Source organism: Schistocerca nitens, chromosome 1, assembly GCF_023898315.1.
Source record: "Schistocerca nitens isolate TAMUIC-IGC-003100 chromosome 1, iqSchNite1.1, whole genome shotgun sequence".
NCBI classification, from domain to species: Eukaryota; Metazoa; Arthropoda; class Insecta; order Orthoptera; family Acrididae; genus Schistocerca; species Schistocerca nitens.
Genome location: NC_064614.1, coordinates 1016011698 through 1016038005, shown reverse-complemented (window position 1 = coordinate 1016038005; position 26308 = coordinate 1016011698). Strand labels below are relative to the sequence as shown.

The 26308-nt window shown below is 45.0% G+C and overlaps 1 protein-coding gene across 1 annotated transcript in view; it reads left to right on the top strand.

Moving 5' to 3' along the window:
• The window catches only part of LOC126221264 (regulator of G-protein signaling 11), a 289957-nt gene that overhangs the window by 86300 nt on the left and 177349 nt on the right, over nt 1–26308 (top strand). Inside the window, exon 4 of the mRNA XM_049942176.1 lies at nt 11023–11139. Within this exon, the coding sequence (XP_049798133.1) occupies nt 11023–11139 (117 nt within the window). The remainder of the gene's footprint in view (nt 1–11022; nt 11140–26308) is intronic.

The following is a 26308-nucleotide window of genomic DNA, read 5'->3' as shown; positions in this document are numbered from 1 at the left end:
ACTTGGAACGTCTTTAACATTACAGGGAACACTTAATGTCTTAGCTGAAGCGAGCGAAATACACTAGACGCCATGTTTCCGTAGGAGTCTACCGATCTTTTCGGCTCTTGAGCCAGCATAAGACAGATATAAGGGATTTTTGGGTTATCTTCCTCGGTTTCAGTCTCGAGTGCTCGAGCTCTGTGGAAGAGAGTTCCTGGAATATTTAAACTCTATCCGTCGTAATAAAATGTCACGATGGAGGTGGAGAAAAAAGGTCAACTACTGTTCCTCGACGTGTTAGTTGAGAGAAGACCGGAAAGATCCCTGATTGACAGTGTGTATAGAAAACCTACGACAACTGACTGCCTCTACACCTCGACCCATCACAAAACTCTGTACTAAAGACTATGGCTCGTAGAGAGACAGCTTCGCCAGAGAATTACAACACCGGCAATTGATGTTCCGAACGAATGGATACTCAAAGTTTCAAACTGAATGGGATATGCAGCCAAAGTCAAGAATGCCTGAGAAAGAGGCTGAGACTGAAACCAGTGAAGACAAGTCAAAAATCGCTTGTCTGCCTTATGCTGGCCCAATATCCGGAAAGATCGGTATACTCCTAACGCAAACATGGCGTCTAATGCATTTCGCTAGTTTGAGCTAAGATGAAAAGTATTGCTTGTAATGTTAAAGACGATCCAAGTCTCCGAAACTGGGTGCGTATCGTATTGCATGCAAATGTGCCATGTCTTGCGTTGGACAGACTATGAGGACAGTCGTGGTGAGATGCAAGGAACATCAGCGGCGTACCCGTCTAAAACAAACAAGCAAACCAGTTGTCGCAGAGCACCGTCTCGAATGTAATCATGAAATGAATTACCAAGAGACCAGTACCACAATGCAAACGTCACGTTTCGGGATAGCACAATTAAGTACTTTATCGAAATAAAGACGTCAGAAAACCTAATAAACAAGGATGGAAATTCCAATTTTTTAAATAACAATTGGGGCCCGCAACTCCGTTTACTAAACTCTCGCTGACAATCACGTCCATCAGACTTGGAAAACGCTGAGGGAGTTGTCGTTTCACGGAGGGTGCTCCGTAAAACAAAAGATAATCAAAGGGTGCAACTGAAGTCCAGTCAGCGAGTACAGATAATAGTAAAACTCGCAGTACCTGAAAAAGACGGCTGGGTTGCTCTTCAGAATGCTGTGCAGAATATGGTAACAACAACTCGGCTATTAAGCAGTCACGCCGAGAAAACCTGAGCGATCAGACCATAACACTGTTTAAATTATGCTAATCACTATAATTAAATGTTGGTATCATTCTTATTTATATCCATTTATATAATTTTACACAGAAAAGAACTCTTTAAAGAAAAAAGATTCCTTTGCGATAGAAGTTCAGATGCTGCACACGGTCAAAATCTTATCGATCGTAAGTACGGGAAGCTAATATTAACGTCTGGCTTATACACCAAGCTGAAAAAAGTCATGGGATGCCTCAGAATATTGCGTCGCTTCTCCTATTACCCAGCGCAGTGCACCAAATCGACGTGGCATGCACTCAACAAGTCGATTGAAGTCCCCTGCTGAAACGCTGAGCCGTGCTGAATCTGTAGCCACCCATACTTGTGAAAGTGCAGGATTTTGTGCACGAACTGACCGCTCGATTATGTTTCATAAATGTTCAATGGGATCCGTGTCGGGCGATCTGGGTGGTCAAAGCATTCGCTCGAACTGTCCAGAATGTCCTTCAAACCAGTCGCGAACAACTGATGCCCAGTGACATGGCGCAATGTCATCCACAAAACATCCATCGTTGTTTCGGAACATGAAGTTCATGAATGGCTGCAAATGGTCTCTAAGTAGCCGAAAATTACCAGGACTTAGTCCACGCGATGTAAACAGCCTACACCGTTATGGAACCACCACTAGTTTGCACAGTGCCTTGTTCACAACCAGTGCCCTTGCCTCCGCGGGGTCTGTACCACACTCGAGAGCTACCATCAGCTGATACCAACTGAAATCGGGACTCATCTGACCAGGCCACAGTTTTCCAGTCGTCTAGGGTCCCACAGATATGGTCACGAGCCCATGAGAGGCGCTGCAGGCGTTGTCGTGCTGTTAGAAAAGGCACTCGCGTTAGTCGTCTGCTGCTATAGCCCATTGACTCCAGATTTCGCCAGACTGTCTTAACGGAGACGTTCGTCGTACGTCCCACATTGATTTCAGTTGTCATTTCACATAGTGTTGCTTTTCTTTCAGCACTGACAATTCTTCGCAAACGCTGCTGACCTCGGTCGTTAAACGAAGATCGTAGTTCACTGCGCTGTCCGTGATGAGAGTTAATGCCTGAAATCAGGTATTCCCAGTACACTCTTGACACTGTAGATTCCGGAATATTTAATTCCCTAACTATTTTAGAAGGGGAATATCGCATGCGTCTATCTCCAACAACCATTCCGAGTTCAAAGTCTTTTAATTTCCGTCGTGCTGCCATAATCATGTCTGAAACCTTTGCACATGAATCATCTAAGTACAAATGACATCTCTGCCAATACACTGACCTTTTCTACCTTGTGTATGCAATACGATCGCCATCCGTATATGTGCATATCGCTATCCAATAACGTCTGCCAGCCCAGTGTGTATCACTAACGAATTTCGCCAACGAAAAGATTTTCTTTTTACATTACCATAGTTCAGTAGTAACTAAATCTTCTTCTCAAGTAGTAAAGACCGAGAACTATGAAAAGCATACATTTACGGAATAAATCCTTTCTTTATTACCAAACTATGGAAAAAACTCACCGAAGTTATTCCTCTCCAGTCAGAGAGAACTCGCACCAGTTATGGTTGTTTGCTAACAAGATTCATTTATAAATCCAAAAGAAATTTAATTAACTCTGTTTGCTTTCGGTTTACCGAATGTTGTTCATCAATTTATGACTGTCTGCGTGTTTTATATTATTTTTCGTAATTTCAGAATTAATTATGAGTGTAATTACTCTGACATTTACATGATAATTCACCCTTTTTGTGTCTCTGACCTTTATAGCTATTAGGAACGTCTCATAGCCCCTTCTTTTCTGCGTATTATTACGTCTGATTAGAAGATCGAGGTGAAAGTTATATTTTAATTCTGAATTGCGAGATCACATTTTTAAGTGTACATTCACGGCCTTCGAGCTCCACTCTGTTCGCAGTATCTATTAAAAATTTCACTAACAAGTCTCATCCACTTCAGGTGTTGTCTGTATAAGAATACTCATCACAAGAAATGTATTACTGCTGTTTTTGGGTAATCGAAGCAGCGCTTTCTTTAAGTTTGAATTAACGCTCTCTCTAGTTCTTCTATAGTTCTTCAATATCACTAGAGAAATAGGTAACTTGACTGTTTCTAGGCTGCATTTAGTATTAATGAAGTCACACAACAACTCTATATCCAATGAACAGTTTAGTAGCCTCTGTTTCACTCTCACTTTGCGATTGAGTCTTTCTGAGCACTTAATTCAAACTATCTGTAACATATCAAACATGAAAAAAGAAACAGTAATATGTTTCACTTGATAATATTCTGCCAGTGGTCAGCAGCCACAAACCGGATGATGATCGGAAATACTACCGATCAAACGCTATTCCCACTCAAACATCTACACAGTTCGCTCGGGTCATTGTTGATTCAAAGATCAACTACTGACCACTCTGATTTTGCTCCATCAATTGTTCGTTTACCTGCATTTTCTCATACTTCGAAAATAACAATCAATTACGGTTTTTGCGAAACGTAGCGGTACGACATTTTCTGTAGTGGCTCGTGCTGAATAAGTCGAACAGCAGTTGCGTGCGACGCACTGCAGTGCTCTTTCGATAGCAGAACAAACCGACCCAAGTCTGCCATACACTAGCTGCTACCGAGCGAGCTGGCGCAGTGGTTAGCACACTGGACTCGCATTCCGGAGGACGACGGTTCAAACACGCGTCAGGTCATCCTGATTTAGGTTTTCCGTGATTTCACTGAATTTCTTCAGGCTAATGCCGGGATGGTTCCTACGAAATGGCACAGCCGACTTCCTTCCCCATTCTTCCTTAATCCGATGGGACCGATGACCTCGCTATTTGGTCCCCTGCCCCCGAATCAACCAACCAACCCACTAGCTCCGAAGAAATTTTTATCTAAATTATACATATTCGGTGTTTTTCCATTTTCTGTGTAGGCAGATATAAACGTGCCAACTTAGTATGGTGATGTTAAATTCTGTCGTATTTTCACCTGTGTATCTCTCGTTGCTGTGGCTACCTGCAAACCTGTATTTACCTTTGACAGCGAGTTTAGCAAAATCAATACCCGTTCGTAATTACAGTAGATGTATCTCATGTTATTGTAGCACATCACGATACATACGTTTCTCCGCTTTAATCTTCGTTCGCTCTACATGTTGTCAAAGTCCATTTGAGTTAAGCTAATTAATATCCCATTTTCACAAACATTTTCGTTCGCTAAGCTCGCCAGAGGTTCTCTTCCTAACTGAACTGGAGGCTGGGGGGGGGGGGGGGGGGGGAGGCAAGGTTACGCTCTCTTTGGGTCTTACGTTTCTCGTTCGTGTTTACAAAAAAATGGCAAAATTATCATACATAATCTCTCCAATTACCATTTACGATGTCGCTTCCAAATTGAAATGTCAATCAAATAAATATTCCACTGCAATCTATTTTCATACACTGTAGTAATAAGAGGTAACTCCACTATAAATGAACTGCGACAAATCTTAAAAATGCTGCTCGTTGCTAACTGTATCGCGAACGAATTGACTTTACTTTTCCATAAATTTTTCGCAGTTGGGTAAAATCTTTTTACCTCATAGTAGATTCAAATATTTCAGGAAACATTACTTTTTTTACAGCAAATCAAAACATTTCATAGAAACTTTTCACATTTCGTGATAATTTTATGTCACTCTCCTCGTACAGCGTGAATCACGTAACGTAAGTAATGACGACTAATGGTATTCATTATATTGTATCACAACAGTCTTGACTCACGGTATGATATAGAATGACTCTCCATAATTCTCCTTTTTTCCCAAAAATGGTCGCAGTCGGGAGTCGATGCGCAAGCCGCCGTCGAGCGGATTGTGAAGTTGACCAGAAACTCTTACGGCTCACTGTATGGATGCAGACTGCCGCATCGTCGCTCATGTAACGTAGGGAAAACAACATCGTTTTATACACCGGATAAACAAACACCTTACAATCCACAAACAAGAAAATATTTAACAGCAACACTTACCTGTTAAGATCCGCTTATCATTAACGCTGACCAAGAAAGGTATTGAGGAACCTTCTTGTCTCACTACAAGCTGGAATCTGGCCAGGAAAGTAGTTTTAATAGGAACTGATCAACAGGTAGAGCGGATTGTGCTCCTTTTACCACAATAAGCTTAGTTTCTCTTAACAATTTGAATGACCTTGCATGATACACTAACCTATTGAATCGACTCCCGATCAAAAACTACTCTGAAAACCAATTCTTAACTAGGGCAATAACAACGAAAAGACAATGGAAGAGCGTTATTAACACTTTTAAATCAGCAACAGTTTAGGTTGTGAACGTCTGTGATGCAGCTAGCGGCTAGCTTTGATGCTGGGGACGTCCATTAACATCTAGAGCACGTCCACACAACTTGCTTTCATCCTCTTCGTGTCGGCAATTCCAAAGCTTGTCACTTACTCGTATTTCCCTACTGCATTATAATAAAATTTTACGCATTGAACCACAATATATGAAAAAGAATAAGCTTACAATAATCGAATACAACTAAATCAATTATTAATCCACATAAAGGCTACCTGTATCGGTTGCCGTTTGTGTAGACTTTTAGCAGGATCTGTCACCGTCGCACTGTTTTTCAATCTGTACATACGGTACATGCCAGAAAATGTACCCAGGAAATTCACTATGCAGAAGATACTGCTACTGAATTCCAAAGCAGCGCGTAGCAGATAGTTTTTGTTTTTTTGAATCATCAGTCTTCTAGTGGTTTGATGCGTCCTGCCACGAATTCCTCTCCCATGCCAACCTATTCATCTCAGAGTAGCACATGCAACCTATGTATATTTTCTGAAAGTATTCCAATCCCTATCTTCCTCTACAGTTTTTTTTTTTTTTTTTTTTTTTTTTTTTTTTTTTTTTTGCCCTCTACTGCACCCTCTAGTACCGTGGAAGTTATCCCCTAATGTCCTATCATCCTATCCCTTCTCCTTGTCAGTGTTTTCTACATGTTCCTTTCCTTTCCGGTTCTGCGCAGAACCTCCTCATTCCTTACCTTATCAGTCGATCTAATTTTCATTATTCGTCTGTAGCAGCACATCCCAAATGCTTCAATTCTCTTCTGTTCCGCTTTTCCCAAAGTCCAAGTTTCACTACCATACAATATCGTGCTCCAAACGTACATTCTCAGAAATTTGTTCCTCAAATTAAGGCCTATGTTTGATACTATTAGACTTCTCTTGGCCTAACAGACAAAAACCGAAGTGACAGCTTTCCACCTCAACAACGGCTTGGCAAATCAGCCGCTAAAAGTCACCTTATGTAACAAAGCGGTTTAGAACAACCCTCACCTTAAATATCTTGATCGTTCGCTGTCATTCACGACTCACTTCGCGTAATTTGCAGACAAGCTAAACACTGGGAACAAATTTGTCCGGAAACTGGATGGAACTTTTTGGGGGATATCAAGATGAGTCTCCGTACAGTGGCCTTGTCTCTTGTACAATTTGTGGCTGGATTTTGCGCACCAGTATGGTACAAGAGTGAGTATGTCAGTAATATGGATGATGATTTCGGCGATGCCATGAGCATAATTCCTTGAATGTACCTTATTTTAACCCATTGTTTCATCGAATGTTGCAGTGGGAAACTACACTGGTGTCCAAAATTAAATGAACACACGAAAATTGTGCAAAGTTGCGTTTATTTTGCCGCACAACAGTATAAACAGGTGATGGTAAAATAGAAACAATGTAAAGGATACAACACGTAATCAGCTGCTACATACATAATGTCAGACAAAAATGTTCTTCTCCGCCGGCCGCGGTGGACGAGCGGTTCTAGGCGCTCAGTCCGGAACCGCGCGACTGCTACGGTCGCAGGTTCGAATCCTGCCTCGGGCTTGGATGTGTGTGATGTCCTTACGTTAGTTAGGTTTAAGTAGTTCTAAGTTCTAGGGGACTGATGACCACAGATGGGACTTATCCCAAAGTGCTCAGAGCCATTTATGAAAAATTGTTTTCCAACTTAACGGATTTGCATGCACATTCTGACAACTCAGTATGGGATGTGACCACCTCTGACACCAACAGAGGCCTGAGAGTGGCAGGACATGTTGTGAATGATGTCATCAATCTCATGCTGAGGCAACAACGCCCATTCTTCCTGCAGAGCTGCTCACAAGTCTTGCAGAGTGGTTGGTGGATGCTGAGGTAATGTAACCCGTCTCCCTAGCGCATTCCAGACATGCTCTGTGGGACTCAAGTCGGGAGAGCGAGCAGGCCACGCCATGCGTGCAATATCTTCCTTTAACAAACAAACAAAAAAAATCAAACAACCGGGCTCTATGATGTCGAGCATAATCGTCCATCAATATGAAGTATGGGCCCACAGCACCTCGCGAAACCGTACATGAAATCCCAAGATCTCCTCACGGTACCTGACAACAGTTAAATCTTGCTGATTCACCCGTATAATTTCATGAAGAGGTGTTCGAGAGATAAACATAATCCCTGCCCACACCTTTAGCAATTCTGCTGTTTTAATGTACATAACGTACAGTTCATAATCAAAAATGGTTCAAATGGCTCTGAGCACTATGCGACTTAACTTCTGAGGTCATCAGTCGCCTAGAACTTAGAACTAATTAAACCTAACTAACCTAAGGACATCACACACATCCATGCCCGAGGCAGGATTCGAACCTGCGACCGTAGCGGTCACGCGGTTCCAGACTGAAGCGCCTTTAACCGCACGGCCACACCGGCCGGCAGTTCATAATCAATACATTGTGATCAGATTTGCCTTAAATAACTATTGCACAAAGGCAGTAAATCTTCACATAAAATACTCGTTCCAGGATAAGGACATAACTTTTATGATCGGATTGTGAACGTAACTGATATTCAGATGTCAACACTAGAATATACTTTACTAAACAAAGGATTGCAACAGACCGAACACAATGAGCTTTTTGTAAGATATTTTAAAAGTTCTCTAGGTGAAATTAAGACAGCACGTAATTTAGGTTAATCCGAAAGTCTTTTGACATCCTGGTGTAATTGAAGGTGAAAAATGGGCCCACCTTGGCACCTCACAGCCAAAACTGCATTACAGGACAGTTGTTAAATGTGTAAATGTTCCAAGAAGGCCAAAATCTTCTGTATGTTGGGAAAGTAATGACTTTTTTTCGGGACCTATACACTATTACCTACGTTAAATATTCAGAAAAGGATAAAAAGTATCTACATTACGCAAAATTATTGGTCTGTTGATGAGCTGACGTATTGTTCTGAAAGAGAACAGACTAAGATCTATGTTCGGATACATTCTGTTGCCTCAGGACAAGACCTTGGTCATATACGTCATTCCGATGGGACAAGCCCAATCGCAAGGGTTTCGAAATACGCTGGTGTCCAAAAGTAAAGCAACAAACTGCTATTTCCTCGTCCTGTGTCTAATTCACGATATAATCATACAAACTGTCAACAGATGTCGTTACGATCGTGTTCTGCACAGAAGATGGTATTGCGATGAACGGACAACCACGCCAACGATGACGTCAGGGCACTTATCAAACGCTGTAGTGTTTGCCGGGTAGTTGGACATCCGCAGTCGCTGTGTACAGACAGTGCGGTATGGCCTATAGACTCCCTGCTGTGGAGGGCCATAGGAAGAACGAAAGCAGGAGAGTCGGAAGCTGAAGTGAAGTGGCCCGATGGCTTAATTTTTCTTTCTGTTGTTTCTCGGATGAGGCCACATTTGGTAGAGACCGAAACTTTATCCCGGAGACGAGGGCAGGGCCGACCATGTGTGACATCAGAAACAGAGGACCATTATTTGGCTGTAAGGACACGACGGGACTGCCGTAATACTGCATTGCAACTCGCATCTGACCTCGCAGCATCCCCTGGACGTGTTGTACCGAGGCAAACGGTGTACGGAAGGCTTCAGTAGAATTGCATTTATTGTTGGAGACCTGCTGTCTGTTTACCTCTGGCGTGTCTTTACAGAAGGGAACGTCTAAAGTGGAGACTTCAGCATGCCACCTGGACTGTTGGACAGTGGGCCAATGTCTTTTCACAGATATATGCGTCACTACAGATATTCGGATTTAAGTTATGAGATGTTCAATATGCCTGCCATCATTGGCGATGATATGGCGCAGGCGAATAGCGAAATTCTGCATGACACGCTGAAGTGTCGGAACATCGATGTTGTCAATGACATCCTGAATGGCTGTTTTCAACTCAGCAATGGTTTTGGTGTTATTGCTGTACATCTTGTCCTTAATATAGTCATACAAAATGGAGTCGCATGTGCTCAGAACCGGAGAATATGGCGGCCAATAGAGGCCCATGCCAGTCGCCCCTGGGTACCCCACAGCGAGAACGCGGTCCCCAAAATGCTCCTCCAGGGCAACAAACTCTCTCCTGCTTCGAAGGGGTCGAGTTCGTCTTGCATGAACCGCATCTTGTCCAAATCCGGGTCACTCTGGATAATGAGGATAAAATCATCTTACAAAACTTTCACGTACCGTTCGGTAGTCACAGTGCCATCAAGGAATATCGCACCAATTATTCCGTGACTGGACATTGTACACCGCACAGTTAGCCACTGAGTGTGAAGAGAATTCTCGATCGCGAAATGCGGATTTTCAGTCCCTCAAATTCGCCAATTTTGCTTATTGATGAACCCACCCAAATGAAAGTGGGACTCGTCGCTAAAACAAACCATGCTCATGCGCATACTAATTCCCATCGTGCCACGCGACCACCCGTGCAATTTGGACGTTCTAACGCAAACTGTTCAGAAGTTATAACGATTACTTTCATATAGTTCAGTAATTTTCACCTTGCACCTACATAAATGCGACACAATGAGTGTGTTGAAAATAAACATTTTTATTTTTATTTTCCAGCTTTTGGTCACACTAATTTCATCAGTATCTTGGAAAGTCGTTATCAAACTACATGTTTAAAAAGAAAGAAAAAAGCTGTTAGTACAACGCTAAGGAACTAAATTACGATCTCATACCAACTTCTATACACAACTGGCACGCTCTTGAATGCTTTACATACCGATTCGTCTAAAGGACGTTCGCAACAGTACACATCTTAAATAGCACATTAAGACTAAAAATATTCACAATATTAAATTAGCTGTAATATATGTATAATCATCTCAAAATAATAAGAATAACACGACCGCTGCTGTAAGCTCACTTATTTTCTTGCGACTCTTAAATCATAAATAATTAAATTAACTGTTTCAAACATAAAAATAATTACACTTGCATATGCTCAGTTAAGAGCGATTTTTAAACTTAGCTATACTGCATGCCTTCTGTGATGCTACGTCAGTCCACATTTTAACTTGTTCCGCTTTTTAGTGATTAAACGCCACATTCACAGTAAAGAGCTTACACTATTTTGTTGTGCAGTGATCCCGATGTTGTGAGTATAATTGAAGTTTTATGAAATCATTACTTAGGTCCGCAGCTCGTGGTCGTGCGGTAGCGTTCTCGCTTCCCGCACCCGGGTTCCCGGGTTCGATTCCCGGCGGGGTCAGGGATTTTCTCTGACTACGTGATGACTGGGTGTTGTGTGATGTCCTTAGGTTAGTTAGGTTTAAGTAGTTCCAAGTTCTAGGGGACTGATGACCATAGATGTTAAGTCCCATAGTGCTCAGAGCCATTTGAACCATTTGAAATGATTACTTACCTTGCTGTTGGTGTGCGGCTAGCCACGTGTTGTCTGTTGCAGACCCCCTACTACTGGCCCTGGCAACACCGCATGCCGGACAACGTGGAGTACGCCATCTACCTGGCCAAACGCACACTACGCAACAAGCAGCGCCACGGGCTCGAAGACTACGAGCTGGTAAGTGTCTGCCTTCGATTCAAGCCTCCTAAATTCATCAGCGAGACACTTTTACTAATACAATTATTTCGTAATTTTGTTGTTGTGGCCTTCAGTCCAGAGACTGGTTTGATGCAGTTAGCCATGTTACTCTATCTTGTGTAAGCTTCTTCATCTCCAAGTAACTACTGCAACCTACATCCTTCTGAATCTTCTTAGTAATTCATCTCATGGTCTCCCTCTACGATTTTTACCCTCCACGCTGCTCTCCAATACTAAATTGGAGATCCCTTGATGCCTCAGAACATGTCCAACCAATCGACCCCTTCTTCTAGTCAAGCTGTGCCACAAATTCCTCTTCTCCCCAATTCTGTTCAGTAACTCCTCATTAGTTACGTGATCTACCCATCTAATTTTCAGCATTCTTCTGTAGCACCACATTTCTAAAGCTTCTATACTTTTCTTGCCTAAACTGTTTATCGTTCATGTTTCACTTCCATACAAGGCTACACCCCACACAAATACTTTCAGAAAAGACTTCCTGACACCTGAATCTATACTTGATGTTAACAAATTTATCTTCCTCAGAAATGCTTTCCTTTCCATTGTCAGCCTACAATTTCATAATACGTTTCACAAAAATATCCTGCAATATCTAATATTTTGTTGTGCTACACATACCACTTCCGTGCATATGTGAGAAAACAAAATATCTTGTCAGAAAGAGAGTGATTCCAGCTTTGGAGTTAATTACCCATCTGAAAGGATTCCGACATGTTCACAAAATTAAATAATGCTTAAAAGATCATTACTATTATCACTGTTAACTGTAATACTAATTACGTAAGTTGTCTGTTATCAAATTATCATTTTTTTAAATATTGGCATTAAAGTGTGGCACAATGTGATGGAAGTTGGAGCTTGCGTAGCGAATGTATGAGCATCATCATCATCATGTAGTCTACCCATTGCAAACGTACTTCGTAACGTTCGTGTATTACATTAAGACTGAGACTGAGCCCTTTACATAGCCTTCAAAATGGCATCTGTAACAGATGTGTGTTCCAAGCAGAGAGCTGTCACTGAATTTCTTTTGAAGGAAAACCAGAACATATTAGATATTCATAGGCGTTTCCAGAATATGTATGGAGACTTGGCAGTCAACAAAAGCACGGTGAGTCGTTAGGTGAGGTGTCTGTCACCATCGCAACAAGGTCTCGCAAACTTCCCCGATCTCCAGCATGCAAGTTTATCCTGACAGCTATGACTATTGCAATGTTGCAACGTGCGGACACTGTCATTCGAGGTGCTCAACGGATCGCAATCAAACAACTCGCTGCTCAGCTGGACGTGTCTGTTGGTAGTGCTGTCACATTCGTCCACCAGTTGAGGTACTCAAAGGTGTGTGACCACTGCGTTCCTCGCCGCCTTACGGAAGATGATGATAAAGAGTGCGGGCTTTCAAAATTAAAAAATGTGGCCCTCAACTACGTACCCTCAGACTCAGAGTTGAAATATTAAAGGTTTTGGCTATTTTCGTTGTCTAGGGGCTGGGATACGTAGTTGACGCATTACAAGCCAAATACAGCTGAGTCTACAGTATACAATATGAATGTAAACATGAATCGAATGGTCAAAGGTTCCTATCACTCGGCAGTTGCTAATTTTGAATGTAACATAGAAAGTTATAAATGAAAGAATGCAACTAAATAAAATATGCAGGTACTATTTTTAACGACTTTAAATGATGAGTACAATAGCAGAAGTACCTTTAAGAATGCCGTTTATTACTGCACAACACTTACTGGTGTCGATGCTTCAGCAATTAAATAAAATATAAGTTGAATAACAGGGAAACTTCACGTAAATAGTTATGAACAACAACATAACTCGCGAGATATTCACTTCCAAGCGCATACTACGTCTTCACTGCAGAAGCTACGGAAATCTCACAAGTGCACAAGTCGGCACTACGAAATATTTCTAACTCCCGCGACCACGTGCAAGCTGCTCCACTCTCCAAGTATTTCCGGCGACCATCCATCGCGCCTCCCCGTCCGGCACTCTCCGTGTCCTGTCTGTGAGACCGTCTGTCGCGCCGACCTGTTCAGTACTCCTCGTGTCCTCTGTGGAAACGAAGCTCCTCCCCCACTTCCATACAGTCCTTCCATTGACTTCGGTCGTCGCCTACCGTAGTAACGAGCGCTGTGATTGGCTAGAGCGCTCCCGCCATGTCTCCAAGCCAACGCACACTCACAAACATATTGAAACACAAACGAAATACTGGATTTACATTTAAATAACTTGAAATTAAATAAATATTCCTACGGCTGGACCGTAAACACGCCCTAACACTCATTATTAAATACATAAACAAATCAAATAAACATATATCAAAGGAATAGAAACAAAGTAGACCAGTAGCCTAACGTCTCTGTGCTTTCTAAAACACAGTAATCATTTGACCAATTTCTTCGTGAATAGTATATATCGGATATAAACAAAGACATAGACGAATAAATATTTTTACAAGCATGCTGCTACCGTTTTTACGTGTAACTGTGGAGTACTTATGGCCTGACGCGATCGATGGTAATCGGCCACTTTGACCTCCAATAACTCATGTACTATTCAAGTTACACGCCTGTAATTTATACCAATTTAGGTTTACACTAATAGCTTTCTAAAGACACATCGATCGACAAAATCGGACGAACCGTTTAGATTTTGGAAATTCGTTGCTGGGTGTTACTTGTATAATTTACAGTCAGATACTAAACTTTAAATTAAATAAAGATATTGAAAATCTGATTACACCGTCAGAATCGTTGTGCAAATAATGGCAATGTACATGTTTCTTTTTTAGGTATAATGATTCCTCTGGCTATTATTAGTTTCTACATGAACTGTGAAATGTATGCCATTATGGTTTCACAAAGTCCGCCATCTTTGGCACTCCCGGCATACAAATCTCCTTTATAGACACAAAGCACAGTCCTCGGCACAGCGTCAACATGGAATTCCCAGCCACGCGGTCGGCCTGGACCATGCACTGGGGCTGCCCCTCTTGTCCCGGCTAACCTTCGGCACCACGCGGTCGCTGACGAGCTCAGGCTTGCCGAGCGGCCCGTGTAGCCACGCCAACTCCGAACTTATAATACACTCCTGGAAATTGAAATAAGAACACCGTGAATTCATTGTCCCAGGAAGGGGAAACTTTATTGACACATTCCTGGGGTCAGATACATCACATGATCACACTGACAGAACCACAGGCACATAGACACAGGCAACAGAGCATGCACAATGTCGGCACTAGTACAGTGTATATCCACCTTTCGCAGCAATGCAGGCTGCTATTCTCCCATGGAGACGATGCTGGATGTAGTCCTGTGGAACGGCTTGCCATGCCATTTCCACCTGGCGCCTCAGTTGGACCAGCGTTCGTGCTGGACGTGCAGACCGCGTGAGACGACGCTTCATCCAGTCCCAAACATGCTCAATGGGGGACAGATCCGGAGATCTTGCTGGCCAGGGTAGTTGACTTACACCTTCTAGAGCACGTTGGGTGGCACGGGATACATGCGGACGTGCATTGTCCTGTTGGAACAGCAAGTTCCCTTGCCGGTCTAGGAATGGTAGAACGATGGGTTCGATGACGGTTTGGATGTACCGTGCACTATTCAGTGTCCCCTCGACGATCACCAGTGGTGTACGGCCAGTGTAGGAGATCGCTCCCCACACCATGATGCCGGGTGTTGGCCCTGTGTGCCTCGGTCGTATGCAGTCCAGATTGTGGCGCTCACCTGCACGGCGCCAAACACGCATACGACCATCATTGGCACCAAGGCAGAAGCGACTCTCATCGCTGAAGACGACACGTCTCCATTCGTCCCTCCATTCACGCCTGTCGCGACACCACTGGAGGCGGGCTGCACGATGTTGGGGCGTGAGCGGAAGACGGCCTAACGGTGTGCGGGACCGTAGCCCAGCTTCATGGAGACGGTTGCGAATGGTCCTCGCCGATACCCCAGGAGCAACAGTGTCGCTAATTTGCTGGGAAGTGGCGGTGCGGTCCCCTACGGCACTGCGTAGGATCCTACGGTCTTGGCGTGCATCCGTGCGTCGCTGCGGTCCGGTCCCAGGTCGACGGGCACGTGCACCTTCCGCCGACCACTGGCGACAACATCGATGTACTGTGGAGACCTCACGCCCCACGTGTTGAGCAATTCGGCGGTACGTCCACCCGGCCTCCCGCATGCCCACTATACGCCCTCGGTCAAAGTCCGTCAACTGCACATACGGTTCACGTCCACGCTGTCGCGGCATGCTACCAGTGTTAAAGACTGCGATGGAGCTCCGTATGCCACGGCAAACTGGCTGACACTGACGGCGGCGGTGCACAAATGCTGCGCAGCTAGCGCCATTCGACGGCCAACACCGCGGTTCCTGGTGTGTCCGCTGTGCCGTGCGTGTGATCATTGCTTGTACAGCCCTCTCGCGGTGTCCGGAGCAAGTATGGTGGGTCTGACACACCGGTGTCAATGTGTTCTTTTTTCCATTTCCAGGAGTGTATTTTCAGGGCGCCACAACTCCCCCGTTACCTCACAAGAGCAACAAAGGACCGTCTATGCAGAAACGCTTGCGCGTTACGAAGCTGATTGTGGCAATTTTTTTAAAGCGGGTGTTCATCACTTCGAATCGGAAACACAATGGCAACCCATGAAGTGGTGCCACACCTCCTCTCCTTCGAAAAGAAGTAAATCCGCACCCTCACCCATCTTAAAGTCATGGTGACCTGCTTCTGGGACTCTGAAGGGGTTGTTCCGTCTGATGTCCTCCCTCATCGTGCAACTATCAACTGTGAAGTGTATTGTGCTGTCCTCAGAAAATTGAAGCAAAGAATTCAGCGTCTTCGCTGCCACAAAATTTCAAAATTTCTCTACCATTCCACTCTCTAACACAGCATTGTAAAAATGAACACTTAATCTTTACATACGAGCTCTTATTACTCTTAATTTATACGGCGATTATTTCTCCCTATGTAGGTTGGCGGCGATAAAATATTGTCACATTCAGAGGAGAAAGATGGTGATTGAAATTTCATGAAAAGATCACGCCACGGCGAAAAACGCTTTTGTTTTAATGATTGCCATCCAAATTGGCTTATCATATCCGTAACATTCTCTCCCCTATTTCGCGATAATACAAAATGAGATGCCCATCATTCGTGTGATTACCTCACACTTTTCCTTATTCAGAGATAAATGCCACTTTTCGCACCATACTGATATCGTGTCTAAGTAATTTTGTAATTGATTTTGATTTTCTGAAGGCTTTGGAATACTATAAAAGACAGGAACATCTGCAACAATCTGAGAAGGCTGCTCAGAATGTCTCCTAAACCATATATATAGATTATGAATAGACTTCCTTGGGGGGGACGCCGTATATCACTTCTGTTATAGTCGGTGATTTTCCGTCAATTACTACGTATTGTAATCTTCCTGACAAAATATCACGAAATCAGTCGGACAACTGAAGTGATACTACACAGGCACGCAATTTGATTATAAGTCTCTTGTGACGGGCAGTGTCGTATAGACATATAGAATCAATGCAATTTTGTTGTATCATGACATGATTGGAGACCATGGCTGTTATTTGAAAACAAATGTTGATGGTGTTGGACAGCAACCAGCCACAAATTTATTTTAAGTTCCTTTATTCAAAAGGTACCATTTCCGGTTTCGAATCATTACAATTTATCGTCAGACGGCTTTCATGCTTTCATTAGAACATTTGGTGCGTTTTTTTATTGATGAGTTTTCCTAAAATATAAATAATACCTAAGTACAAGCACGCCACACAGGTCATTACGTTACAGATTTGCACTGGGATGTGACTTGCATGAAATGTCAGTCTGGAGTATTTGTTTTCAGTATCATTTGTTGGACGAAAACTATGAAAACAAATACTCCAGACAGACATTTCACGCATGTCACATCCCAGTGCAAATCTATGACGCAACCATCTGTGTGGTGTGCTAATAATAATGTATGTTCTAATGAAAGCATGAAAGCCTTCTGACGATGAATTGTAATGATGCGAAACCGGTAATGGTACCTTTTGAATAAAGGAACTTAAAATAAATTTGTGGCTGGTTGCTGTCTCAACACCATCAACATACAGACTCAATTTGAGACCCTCTGTCAATAGCATTCAGTAATTAAAGAGATAGTTGTGTTTCACAAGAACTATATTTTCTGGGTTCGTGCTGCGTGGCAATGGATCGTTATGTTCGAGACAATTCATAATTTTCGAACGCTGTATATGTTCCAGAATTCTACTGTAAATCGACGTCAATGATATGGGTCTGTAACTCATCGTATTATTCCTATTGGCTTTCTTGAGCACTAGTGTGACATCTGCAACTACTCAGTCTTGGTACGGATCTTTCATCAGGCAGGCGGTTGTATATGATTTCTAATTGTGGGGCTATTGTAACAGCATACTATAAGAGGAACCTTATTGGTATTCTGCCTGAACTGGACGACTTGCCTTTATTGAAGGCTTTAAGGTGTTTAGCTATGGTACACCGAGGATATACATTTCTAACTTATTCTTTTTGACAAGTGTTCTCGATTCGAATTCTGCAACTTTTACTCCATGTTCTTTGGTGAAGGAATTTCAGAAAACTGTGTTTAATAACTTAGATTTCGCGGCGCAGTCATCGGTTACTTCAATACTGGAATCGCAGGGTGAAGGTATAGATTGTGTCTTGCCGCTGATGTATTTTACACAAAAGGAGAATATATTTGGATTCTCTGTCGGATTTCGAGATACAGTTTCATAATGTTAAAAACAATTCGCATTAAAGTCCGGATAAGTTTAGAGCTTCAGTAAAACATCGCCAATGTTGAGATTTTTTGTCCCCGTATATTTGACTTGCTTTCTTCGATGCTTCTGCTACATTTTTCTGATCAGTTTTGTGTACCGTGGGGGATCGGCACCATCTTTTACTGGTTTATTTAGTATAAAAATTCTCAACTGCGTCATACACTCCTTCAAATTAAACCACATCTCGTCTACACTTATATAGTTAGTTGGGCAGGAGTGGAGGTTGTCCCTTAGGAGGGCGTCAAGCGAATTTTTGTCTGCTTTTTTTTAAATAGATATAATTCGCGTTTACTTTTGGTGGATTTGGGTATTGTAGTGGTCAGTCTCGCTGCAACGGTGTTTTCCCGGCGGGGTCAGGGATTTTCTCTGCCTCGTGATGACTAGGTGTTGTGTGATGTCCTTAGGTTAGTTAGGTTTAAGTAGTTCTAAGTTCTAGGGGACTGATGACCGTAGATGTTAAGTCCCATAGTGCTCTGAGCCATTTGAACCATTTTGCAACGGTGTTGTGGTCCCTCGTCCCTCTATCCGTCAAGATGCTGCCTATTTGCTCAGGTTTGTTTGTTGCTAAGAGGTCAAGTGTGATTTCCCAACCGTTTACACTTCAAGTCAGCTCCTGATTAATCGTTCAAAATAATTTTCTGAGAAAGCATTTAGTACGATTTCAGACGCCGTTTTATATCTTCTACCAACATATCGAAGGTAGATTGAAGTCGACAGTAACTATAATTGTACGAAATGAGACTCAAGTTTTCATTGAACTGTTCAGCAACTGTATCATCTGAGTCGGAGGGCGGTAAAAGAAACAAATTATTAGTTTATTCCGGATGTTAAGTATAACTCCTACCCATACTAACTCAAAGTGACTATCTACTTTAATTTCGATACAAGATAAACTACTTCTAACAGAATCAATGACGCCTGTATTTAATCTATCCTTTCTTAACACTGTTAGGTCCTCAGTAAAAATTTCGGCTGAACTTACCTCCAGCTTCAGCAAGCTTTCGGTACCTGTAACCTTTTGTGTTACCGCGCTTTCTATTAGCGCTTGGAGCTCTTGTTCTTTCTCATCACAGCTACGACAGTTTACAATTACAGTATTGATGGTTTCTACGTCCACCCTCTTCCTATGTTCGTCCTCCTCCCTTCGAATCTGAAGCCCTTGTTGCACTTTCCCAAGACCATCTAACGTAAAAAAATCTCCCAGTCCATTCCACAAACCTTCTGCTACCCGTGTAGCCGCTTGTGCGTGTATAGGACATCTGACCCCATCACACTTTGGCGCAAGTCGATAAATTTGCAACTTACACTGTCGCAGATTTGTCTGGATCTCTGATTCAGATACTCCATTCGACTCTGTACTGAAGGTCCGCAATCGGTCCGCTCGACGATCTGCATTCATCTCTCCAGCAGGACTGGCAGTCTTTACCACTACAGCTAGCCGCCCGAAACCAGAGAGAATCTTTTCCGACTTTAGTGACTTTAGTGCAGAAACAAGGTCTGGAAAGGACCAGTTAGAGTCAGTGTTCAAAATTACAAAAAAATTCAGAGTTTGGCAAAGCCAAAATAAAGACAAACACAAAAATAAGACAAGTCCGCGAATTTACTCAGTTCAGCGCAGCCAGTGACAAGAAAGAACTAACATAAATATAATCCGGACGAAGAAAGCCTCTAGAACAGAAGCAAACGCTGCCGTAAAATACTACTGACTAGTACTCAAAGAAAATACTACCACAAAACAAATGTTCAAGTCCAGGCAGGACAGTCCCAAGCTTAAGTTTCCTGCATGATGAAAACGTCCAATGTGTCGCGCAAATGAAGACTAAGTCCAGAATTCCGATAAGTCCGCATACATAAACACTAAAACGAAGTTTTGCGTCATCATTGTAGCGGCTCCGAAGTGAGTATCTTGTTGAAGCAATACGAAAGCATTCGGCGCCTGACGCAGGAAGGCCACTCGGAGTAGAATCGCTGCTCAGGACCCGTGAGCCGGCCTAAGTACAACCCTCACCGCCACGGTACAGCCGGCCATGCTTCCTGTCATTTGACCAGCGTAGGAAAGCAATCCATGCGGCTAGCGATCTCTGCTGGCATTTCAGTCGTCGTCTGGTGGCAATTTGTAGCGTCGCATCTCTCAAGTGTCAGCTGTAAGAAAGCCGGCTGCCCGCGTATCTTCTGAATAATGTGTGTTGCTGGCAGCACAGGGATAGCCCTCCGACACAGCGGGTTTGATGCAACTTTCGATGCTAATCTACCGCGTGAAAGTCACTTCATCTCTGCATCATTGCTGCAAACTACACTCCTAGAAATGGAAAAAAGAACACATTGACACCGGTGTGTCAGACCCACCATACTTGCTCCGGACACCGCGAGAGGGCTGTACAAGCAATGATCACACGCACGGCACAGCGGACACACCAGGAACCGCGGTGTTGGCCGTCGAATGGCGCTAGCTGCGCAGCATTTGTGCACCGCCGCCGTCAGTGTCAGCCAGTTTGCCGTGGCATACGGAGCTCCATCGCAGTCTTTAACACTGGTAGCATGCCGCGACAGTGTGGACGTGAACCGTATGTGCAGTTGACGGACTTTGAGCGAGGGCGTATAGTGGGCATGCGGGAGGCCGGGTGGACGTACCGCCGAATTGCTCAACACGTGGGGCGTGAGGTCTCCACAGTACATCGATGTTGTCGCCAGTGGTCGGCGGAAGGTGCACGTGCCCGTCGACCTGGGACCGGACCGCAGCGACGCACGGATGCACGCCAAGACCGTAGGATCCTACGCAGTGCCGTAGGGGACCGCACCGCCACTTCCCAGCAAATTAGCGACACTGTTGCTCCTGGGGTATCGGCGAGGACCATTCGCAACCGTCTCCATGAAGCTGGGCTACGGTCCCGCACACCGTTAGGCCGTCTTCCGCTCACGCCCCAACATCGTGCAGCCCGCCTCCAGTGGTGTCGCGACAGGCGTGAATGGAGGGACGAATGGAGACGTGTCGTCTTCAGCGATGAGAGTCGCTTCTGCCTTGGTGCCAATGATGGTCGTATGCGTGTTTGGCGCCGTGCAGGTGAGCGCCACAATCAGGACTGCATACGACCGAGGCACACAGGGCCAACACCCGGCATCATGGTGTGGGGAGCGATCTCCTACACTGGCCGTACACCACTGGTGATCGTCGAGGGGACACTGAATAGTGCACGGTACATCCAAACCGTCATCGAACCCATCGTTCTACCATTCCTAGACCAGCAAGGGAACTTGCTGTTCCAACAGGACAATGCACGTCCGCATGTATCCCGTGCCACCCAACGTGCTCTAGAAGGTGTAAGTCAACCACCCTGGCCAGCAAGATCTCCGGATCTGTCCCCCATTGAGCATGTTTGGGACTGGATGAAGCGTCGTCTCACGCGGTCTGCACGTCCAGCACGAACGCTGGTCCAACTGAGGCGCCAGGTGGAAATGGCATGGCAAGCCGTTCCACAGGACTACATCCAGCATCTCTACGATCGTCTCCATGGGAGAATAGCAGCCTGCATTGCTGCGAAAGGTGGATATACACTGTACTAGTGCCGACATTGTGCATGCTCTGTTGCCTGTGTCTATGTGCCTGTGGTTCTGTCAGTGTGATCATGTGATGTATCTGACCCCAGGAATGTGTCAATAAAGTTTCCCCTTCCTGGGACAATGAATTCACGGTGTTCTTATTTCAATTTCCAGGAGTGTATATCAATTTGAGCCTGCTTGCTGTATTCAAACCTTGGTTCCCTCTACAAATTTTATCTAACACACTTCCCTTCTTTATAAAATTGTCTGTTTCTTGATTGCTCAGAATTTGTTCTATCAGCTTGTCCCTTCTTTTAGTCAAATTGTGCATAACTTTCTGTTTTCGCCAATTCGTTTCAGTACCTTCTCCTTAGTTATTCTATCTAGTCGTGTAATCGTCACCGTTCTTTTGTAGCATCATATTTCAGAAGCTTCTACTCAATTCTTGAATGGTTTATCGTTTACGTTTCACTTCTGTACAAGGCTGCACTCCAAATAGAATTAGAAAATGCTACGTAAGATTTAAATGTACATTCAGTGTTTTAACAAATTTCTCTTTTTTAGAAATCCTTTTCTTGCTACTGTCAGTCTGAATTTTGTATTCTCTCTACTTCGGTCATCGTCAGTTATTTTGCTACCAAAATAGCAAAAGCCATTGACTGCCTTTAGTGCCTCATTTTCTTATCTAATACCCAAAGCATTGCCTGATGTTATTCGTTTGGATTTCATTTACCTTTTTTTCTATTGTTGGTGTTTTCTTATACCCTCTTTTCAAGACACTGACAAAAAAAATGTTCAAATGTGTGTGAAACTTATGGGACTTAACTGCTAAGGCCATCAGTTCCTAAGCTTACACACTACTTAACCTAAAGTATCCTGAGGACAAACACACACACACCCATGCCCGAGGGAGGACTCGAACCTCCATCGGCCCAACCGCACAGTCCATGACTGTAGCGCCCCAGACCACTCGGCTAATCCCACACGGCAAGACACTGTCCATTATGGTCAAATATTCTAAGTCCTTTTCCGCCTCTAATAGAATAAGAGTGCTATCAGCAAACGTCAAAAATTTTATTTCTTCTCTGAGAACATTAATTCCCCCTCCAAGCCCTCAGGGGGCTCAGCATTTAGTTGCTGGGTACGGGCTTGGCGACCCCGGGGCCCTGAGCTGGGGACTGGGAAGCGCCACCAGTCCTCAATACCATAAGCTCTGAGCGTGCTTCAACGACCACCGTCAGGCGCGATGGTGGAACGTTGTATGGTACAGAGCCCGGGGATCTTGGCTTAACTGCCTGGGTTGCGAGGATGGTATATACCTCTATAAAAAAAAACTCAATTTCAAGGTGTGCTGCGCGCCGAGGAGATGCATGGCTGTTAAGGTAGAACAGTTGCTAGCGGGCGACCTCTGGAGAACCTGACGCCCCCCTGTTGTGTTAGGCTTACCCACGCAAGCGGGGCTCTGTCTGGGTGGACATTCCTTTCCCTAGCTGCTCGTGGGATCACCATGAAAAGAAATACGAATAGTGCGCAAGCATAAGTCTCTATGAAAGGAAAGTTCAATGCTTTACAGTATGCCCCCCACTCGTTCCCTTCCCTGTCCACACTAGGGGAGGAACGGCGGTCTAAATTCCCTGGTGAGACGTATTCTCCTCGATTTCTGGTTTGCAGCTGAACAAATGGGGACTCATTTCTGACCACAAAGCCTCAGTTTTTTGTGGAAAATTTAGAGGACAAGTTTGGAGAAGTTGAGGGCATGTCTAAAATGAGGTCTGGAGCAGTCCTCATACTGACAGCATCCCCAGCACAGTCACAGGCATTGCTTGCTTGTGACAAGCTCGGTGATGTTGCAGTCTCCATTACGCCTCATAAGAGCCTCAATATGGTTCAGGGACTTACTTTTCATTGCGACCTGTTGTTGCCGTCTGACGGCGAGCTCCGTGCAGATCTGGAACGCCGCAGTGTCCACTTTGTATGATGTGTCTTCAGGGGACCTAAAGATAGTAGGGTCGCCACCGGCGCCTTCATCTTGGGTTTCGAGGGTGACACCCTGCCCGAGAAGGTCAAGGTGATGATATATCGATGTGATGTTAAGCCTTACGTCCCTCTCTCCATGCGCTGCTTTAAGTGCTGGAGGTTTGGGCATATGTCATCGAGATGTGACGCCAACCCTACCTGTCAGGATTGTGGACGTGCCTCCCACCCCAGTGTCCCATGTTCGCTGCCCCCTGTTTGTGTCAACTGCGGACAGAAACATTCACCTTGCTCGTCGCACTGTGCAGTTTATCAAAAAGAACGGTTGATTATGGAGTATAATACCTTTGACAGGCTCATTTACACAGAGGCTAAACGCAAATACGATCAACTTCACCCTGTGTGCATTTTATCGACGTATGCTGCAGCAGCTTTGATGTCGCCATCCCTGGCGATGAGCCCCCAAGCTCAGCCGCTTTTTGTGGGCCATCCAGCCCAGCTGTCTTTTCCTGTCCCCTTGGTAGTTGGGGGAAGACCCTCTTCCATTGCTCCCCTGACATCGAGATTAACAACCTCTCCTCCTTTGGGGACTTCAGTCCCCACCTCTGCGCCGGAGAAGTGCCTGCCTCCTCCGGCTCCCCTTGCACGTAAGGGATCGCTTGGTGCCCTCCCTTCCACAGTTACTGCCCCTCCAGATGTCAGCTAGTGGCTGAAAAAGCCACCACCTGAGTGCCGCAGGGCTTCCAGGTCTTCCTCGGTCCATGAGACTGGGTCGGAAAAGCCCACCCAGCCTGATAAACTGAAGGACAAATGGGACCCTACCAAAAGAAGAAAAGGCGAAATGAGAAGGACATAGAGACAGAAAAGGAGTTCACCACTGCACCTGAAGATGATGTGGAGTATCTAGCGTCCACTCAGGAGCTAGATGTTGCTCCTATGGAAGTTGATCAGGCTACTTCGCAATCGGTGGCGGCGAGCGCTTCTAAGGCGTGACCTATCCCCCCCCCCCCCCAGGTTCTTTCATGTCATCACAGTCGGATACCATTATCCTTCAATGAAATTTCCGTGGTTTTTTCCACCACCTTGCTGAGTTGAAACAGCTTTTCTGCCGCTTCCCTGCCTCTTGTCTGGCCCTACAGGAAACCTGGTTTCCTGTTTGGCAGACCCCCTCCCTCTGTGGCTACCGGGGTTACTATAAGAACCGCGTAGAATACGACAGGGTGTCTGGCGGTGTCTGTTTTTTTTTTCTTGCCACTATTCCTAGTGCCCCAGTGCCACTTCACACGGCTCTCGAGGCTGTGGCTGTTAGAATCCAGGCAGGAATGGAGCTTACCATCTGTTCCCTCTACCTTCCCCCAGATGAGGTTGTCCCTCTTGCTGACCTAGTTGCCTTGTTGGCCCAGCTCCCCCCGCCATTCCTCCTTTTGGGGGACTTTAATGCCCACCAGCCTTTATGGGGTGGGGCCCAGATCTCGGCCCAGGGTAGGAATGTTGAGGCTCTCTTGGCACAGCAGGACATTTGCCTTCTTAACACTGGTGCTCCCACATATTTTAGCTTGACTCATGGCACATACTCGGCCATTGACCTCTCTCTTAGTAGCCCAGGTCTTCTTCCATACCTCAGAGGGTCCACGACGACCTCTGTGGTAGTGACCACTTTCCTATTCTGGTTTCTCTTCTTCAATCCCAACCCCCTGACCAGCTGCCATGATGGTCTCTTCATGAAGCTGATTTGGCAGCCTACACCTCAGCTACTATGGCCATTGCTCTGCTTCCTGGTGACATTGAATTGGCAGTGGACAAGGGCACTATGGCCATTGTTTCTGCTGCCAAGGCAACTGTCCCCTGTTCTTCAAGTACCCTAAGGCGTAAGTCACTCCCTTGGTGGACACCAGAGATTGCAGAAGCTATTCAGGACCGCCGGCGAGCCCTGCAACGACACCGGTGTCATCCTTCCCAGGAGAATCTGGTTGCCTTTAAACGGTTGCGGACCGGGCTCGGCAGTTAATCCGGTGGAGCAAACAGGACTGCTGGGAACGATATGTTGCCACCATAGGTTCTCGTACCTCCCCATCTCAGGTGTGGTCGCGGGTTCGGCGTATTTTTGGCTTTCGCCCTCATGCGTCTGTCCCTTGCCTTTCTCTTCGGGGAACATTTTGAACTGACCCAATCGCCATCGCCGAACATCTGGCAGAGTACTTCGCTCGTAGTTCCGCGACAGCAGGCTACAGCGCAGAATTCTGTGCCATTAAAGAGCAGGCTGAGCGTACGCAGTTGTCGTTTTGCTCGCACCATTGGGAACGATACAACGCCCTTTTTAGTGAATGGGAGTTCCAAAGTGCTCTTACAGCTTGCCCCGATACCTCTCCATGTCCAAGACCGAATTCACAACCAGTTTCTTCGCCATCTCTTGGCGCACTGTCAGGGTGAATTACTCGCCCTGTTTAACCGCATCTGGACGGAGAGCGTGTTCCCAACTCGTTGGCAGGATAGTGTTACCATCCCGGTGCTAAAACCTGGTGCAGATACACTGGTGGTTGATAGCTATTGCCCTATCAGTTTTACCAACGTTATGTGCAAACTCCTGGAACGGGTGGTGAATCAGCAGCTCTTGTGGATCCTCGAAGCTAGAGGTCTCCAGGCCTAGCAACAGGGGGGCTTCCGTCAGGGCCGCTCAGCGATCGACAATGTAGTCTCGCTAGAGTCTACTATTCGTACAGCTTTTACTCGGCGAGAACATGTAGTTGCTATTTTCTTTGATCTTCGGAAGGTATACGAT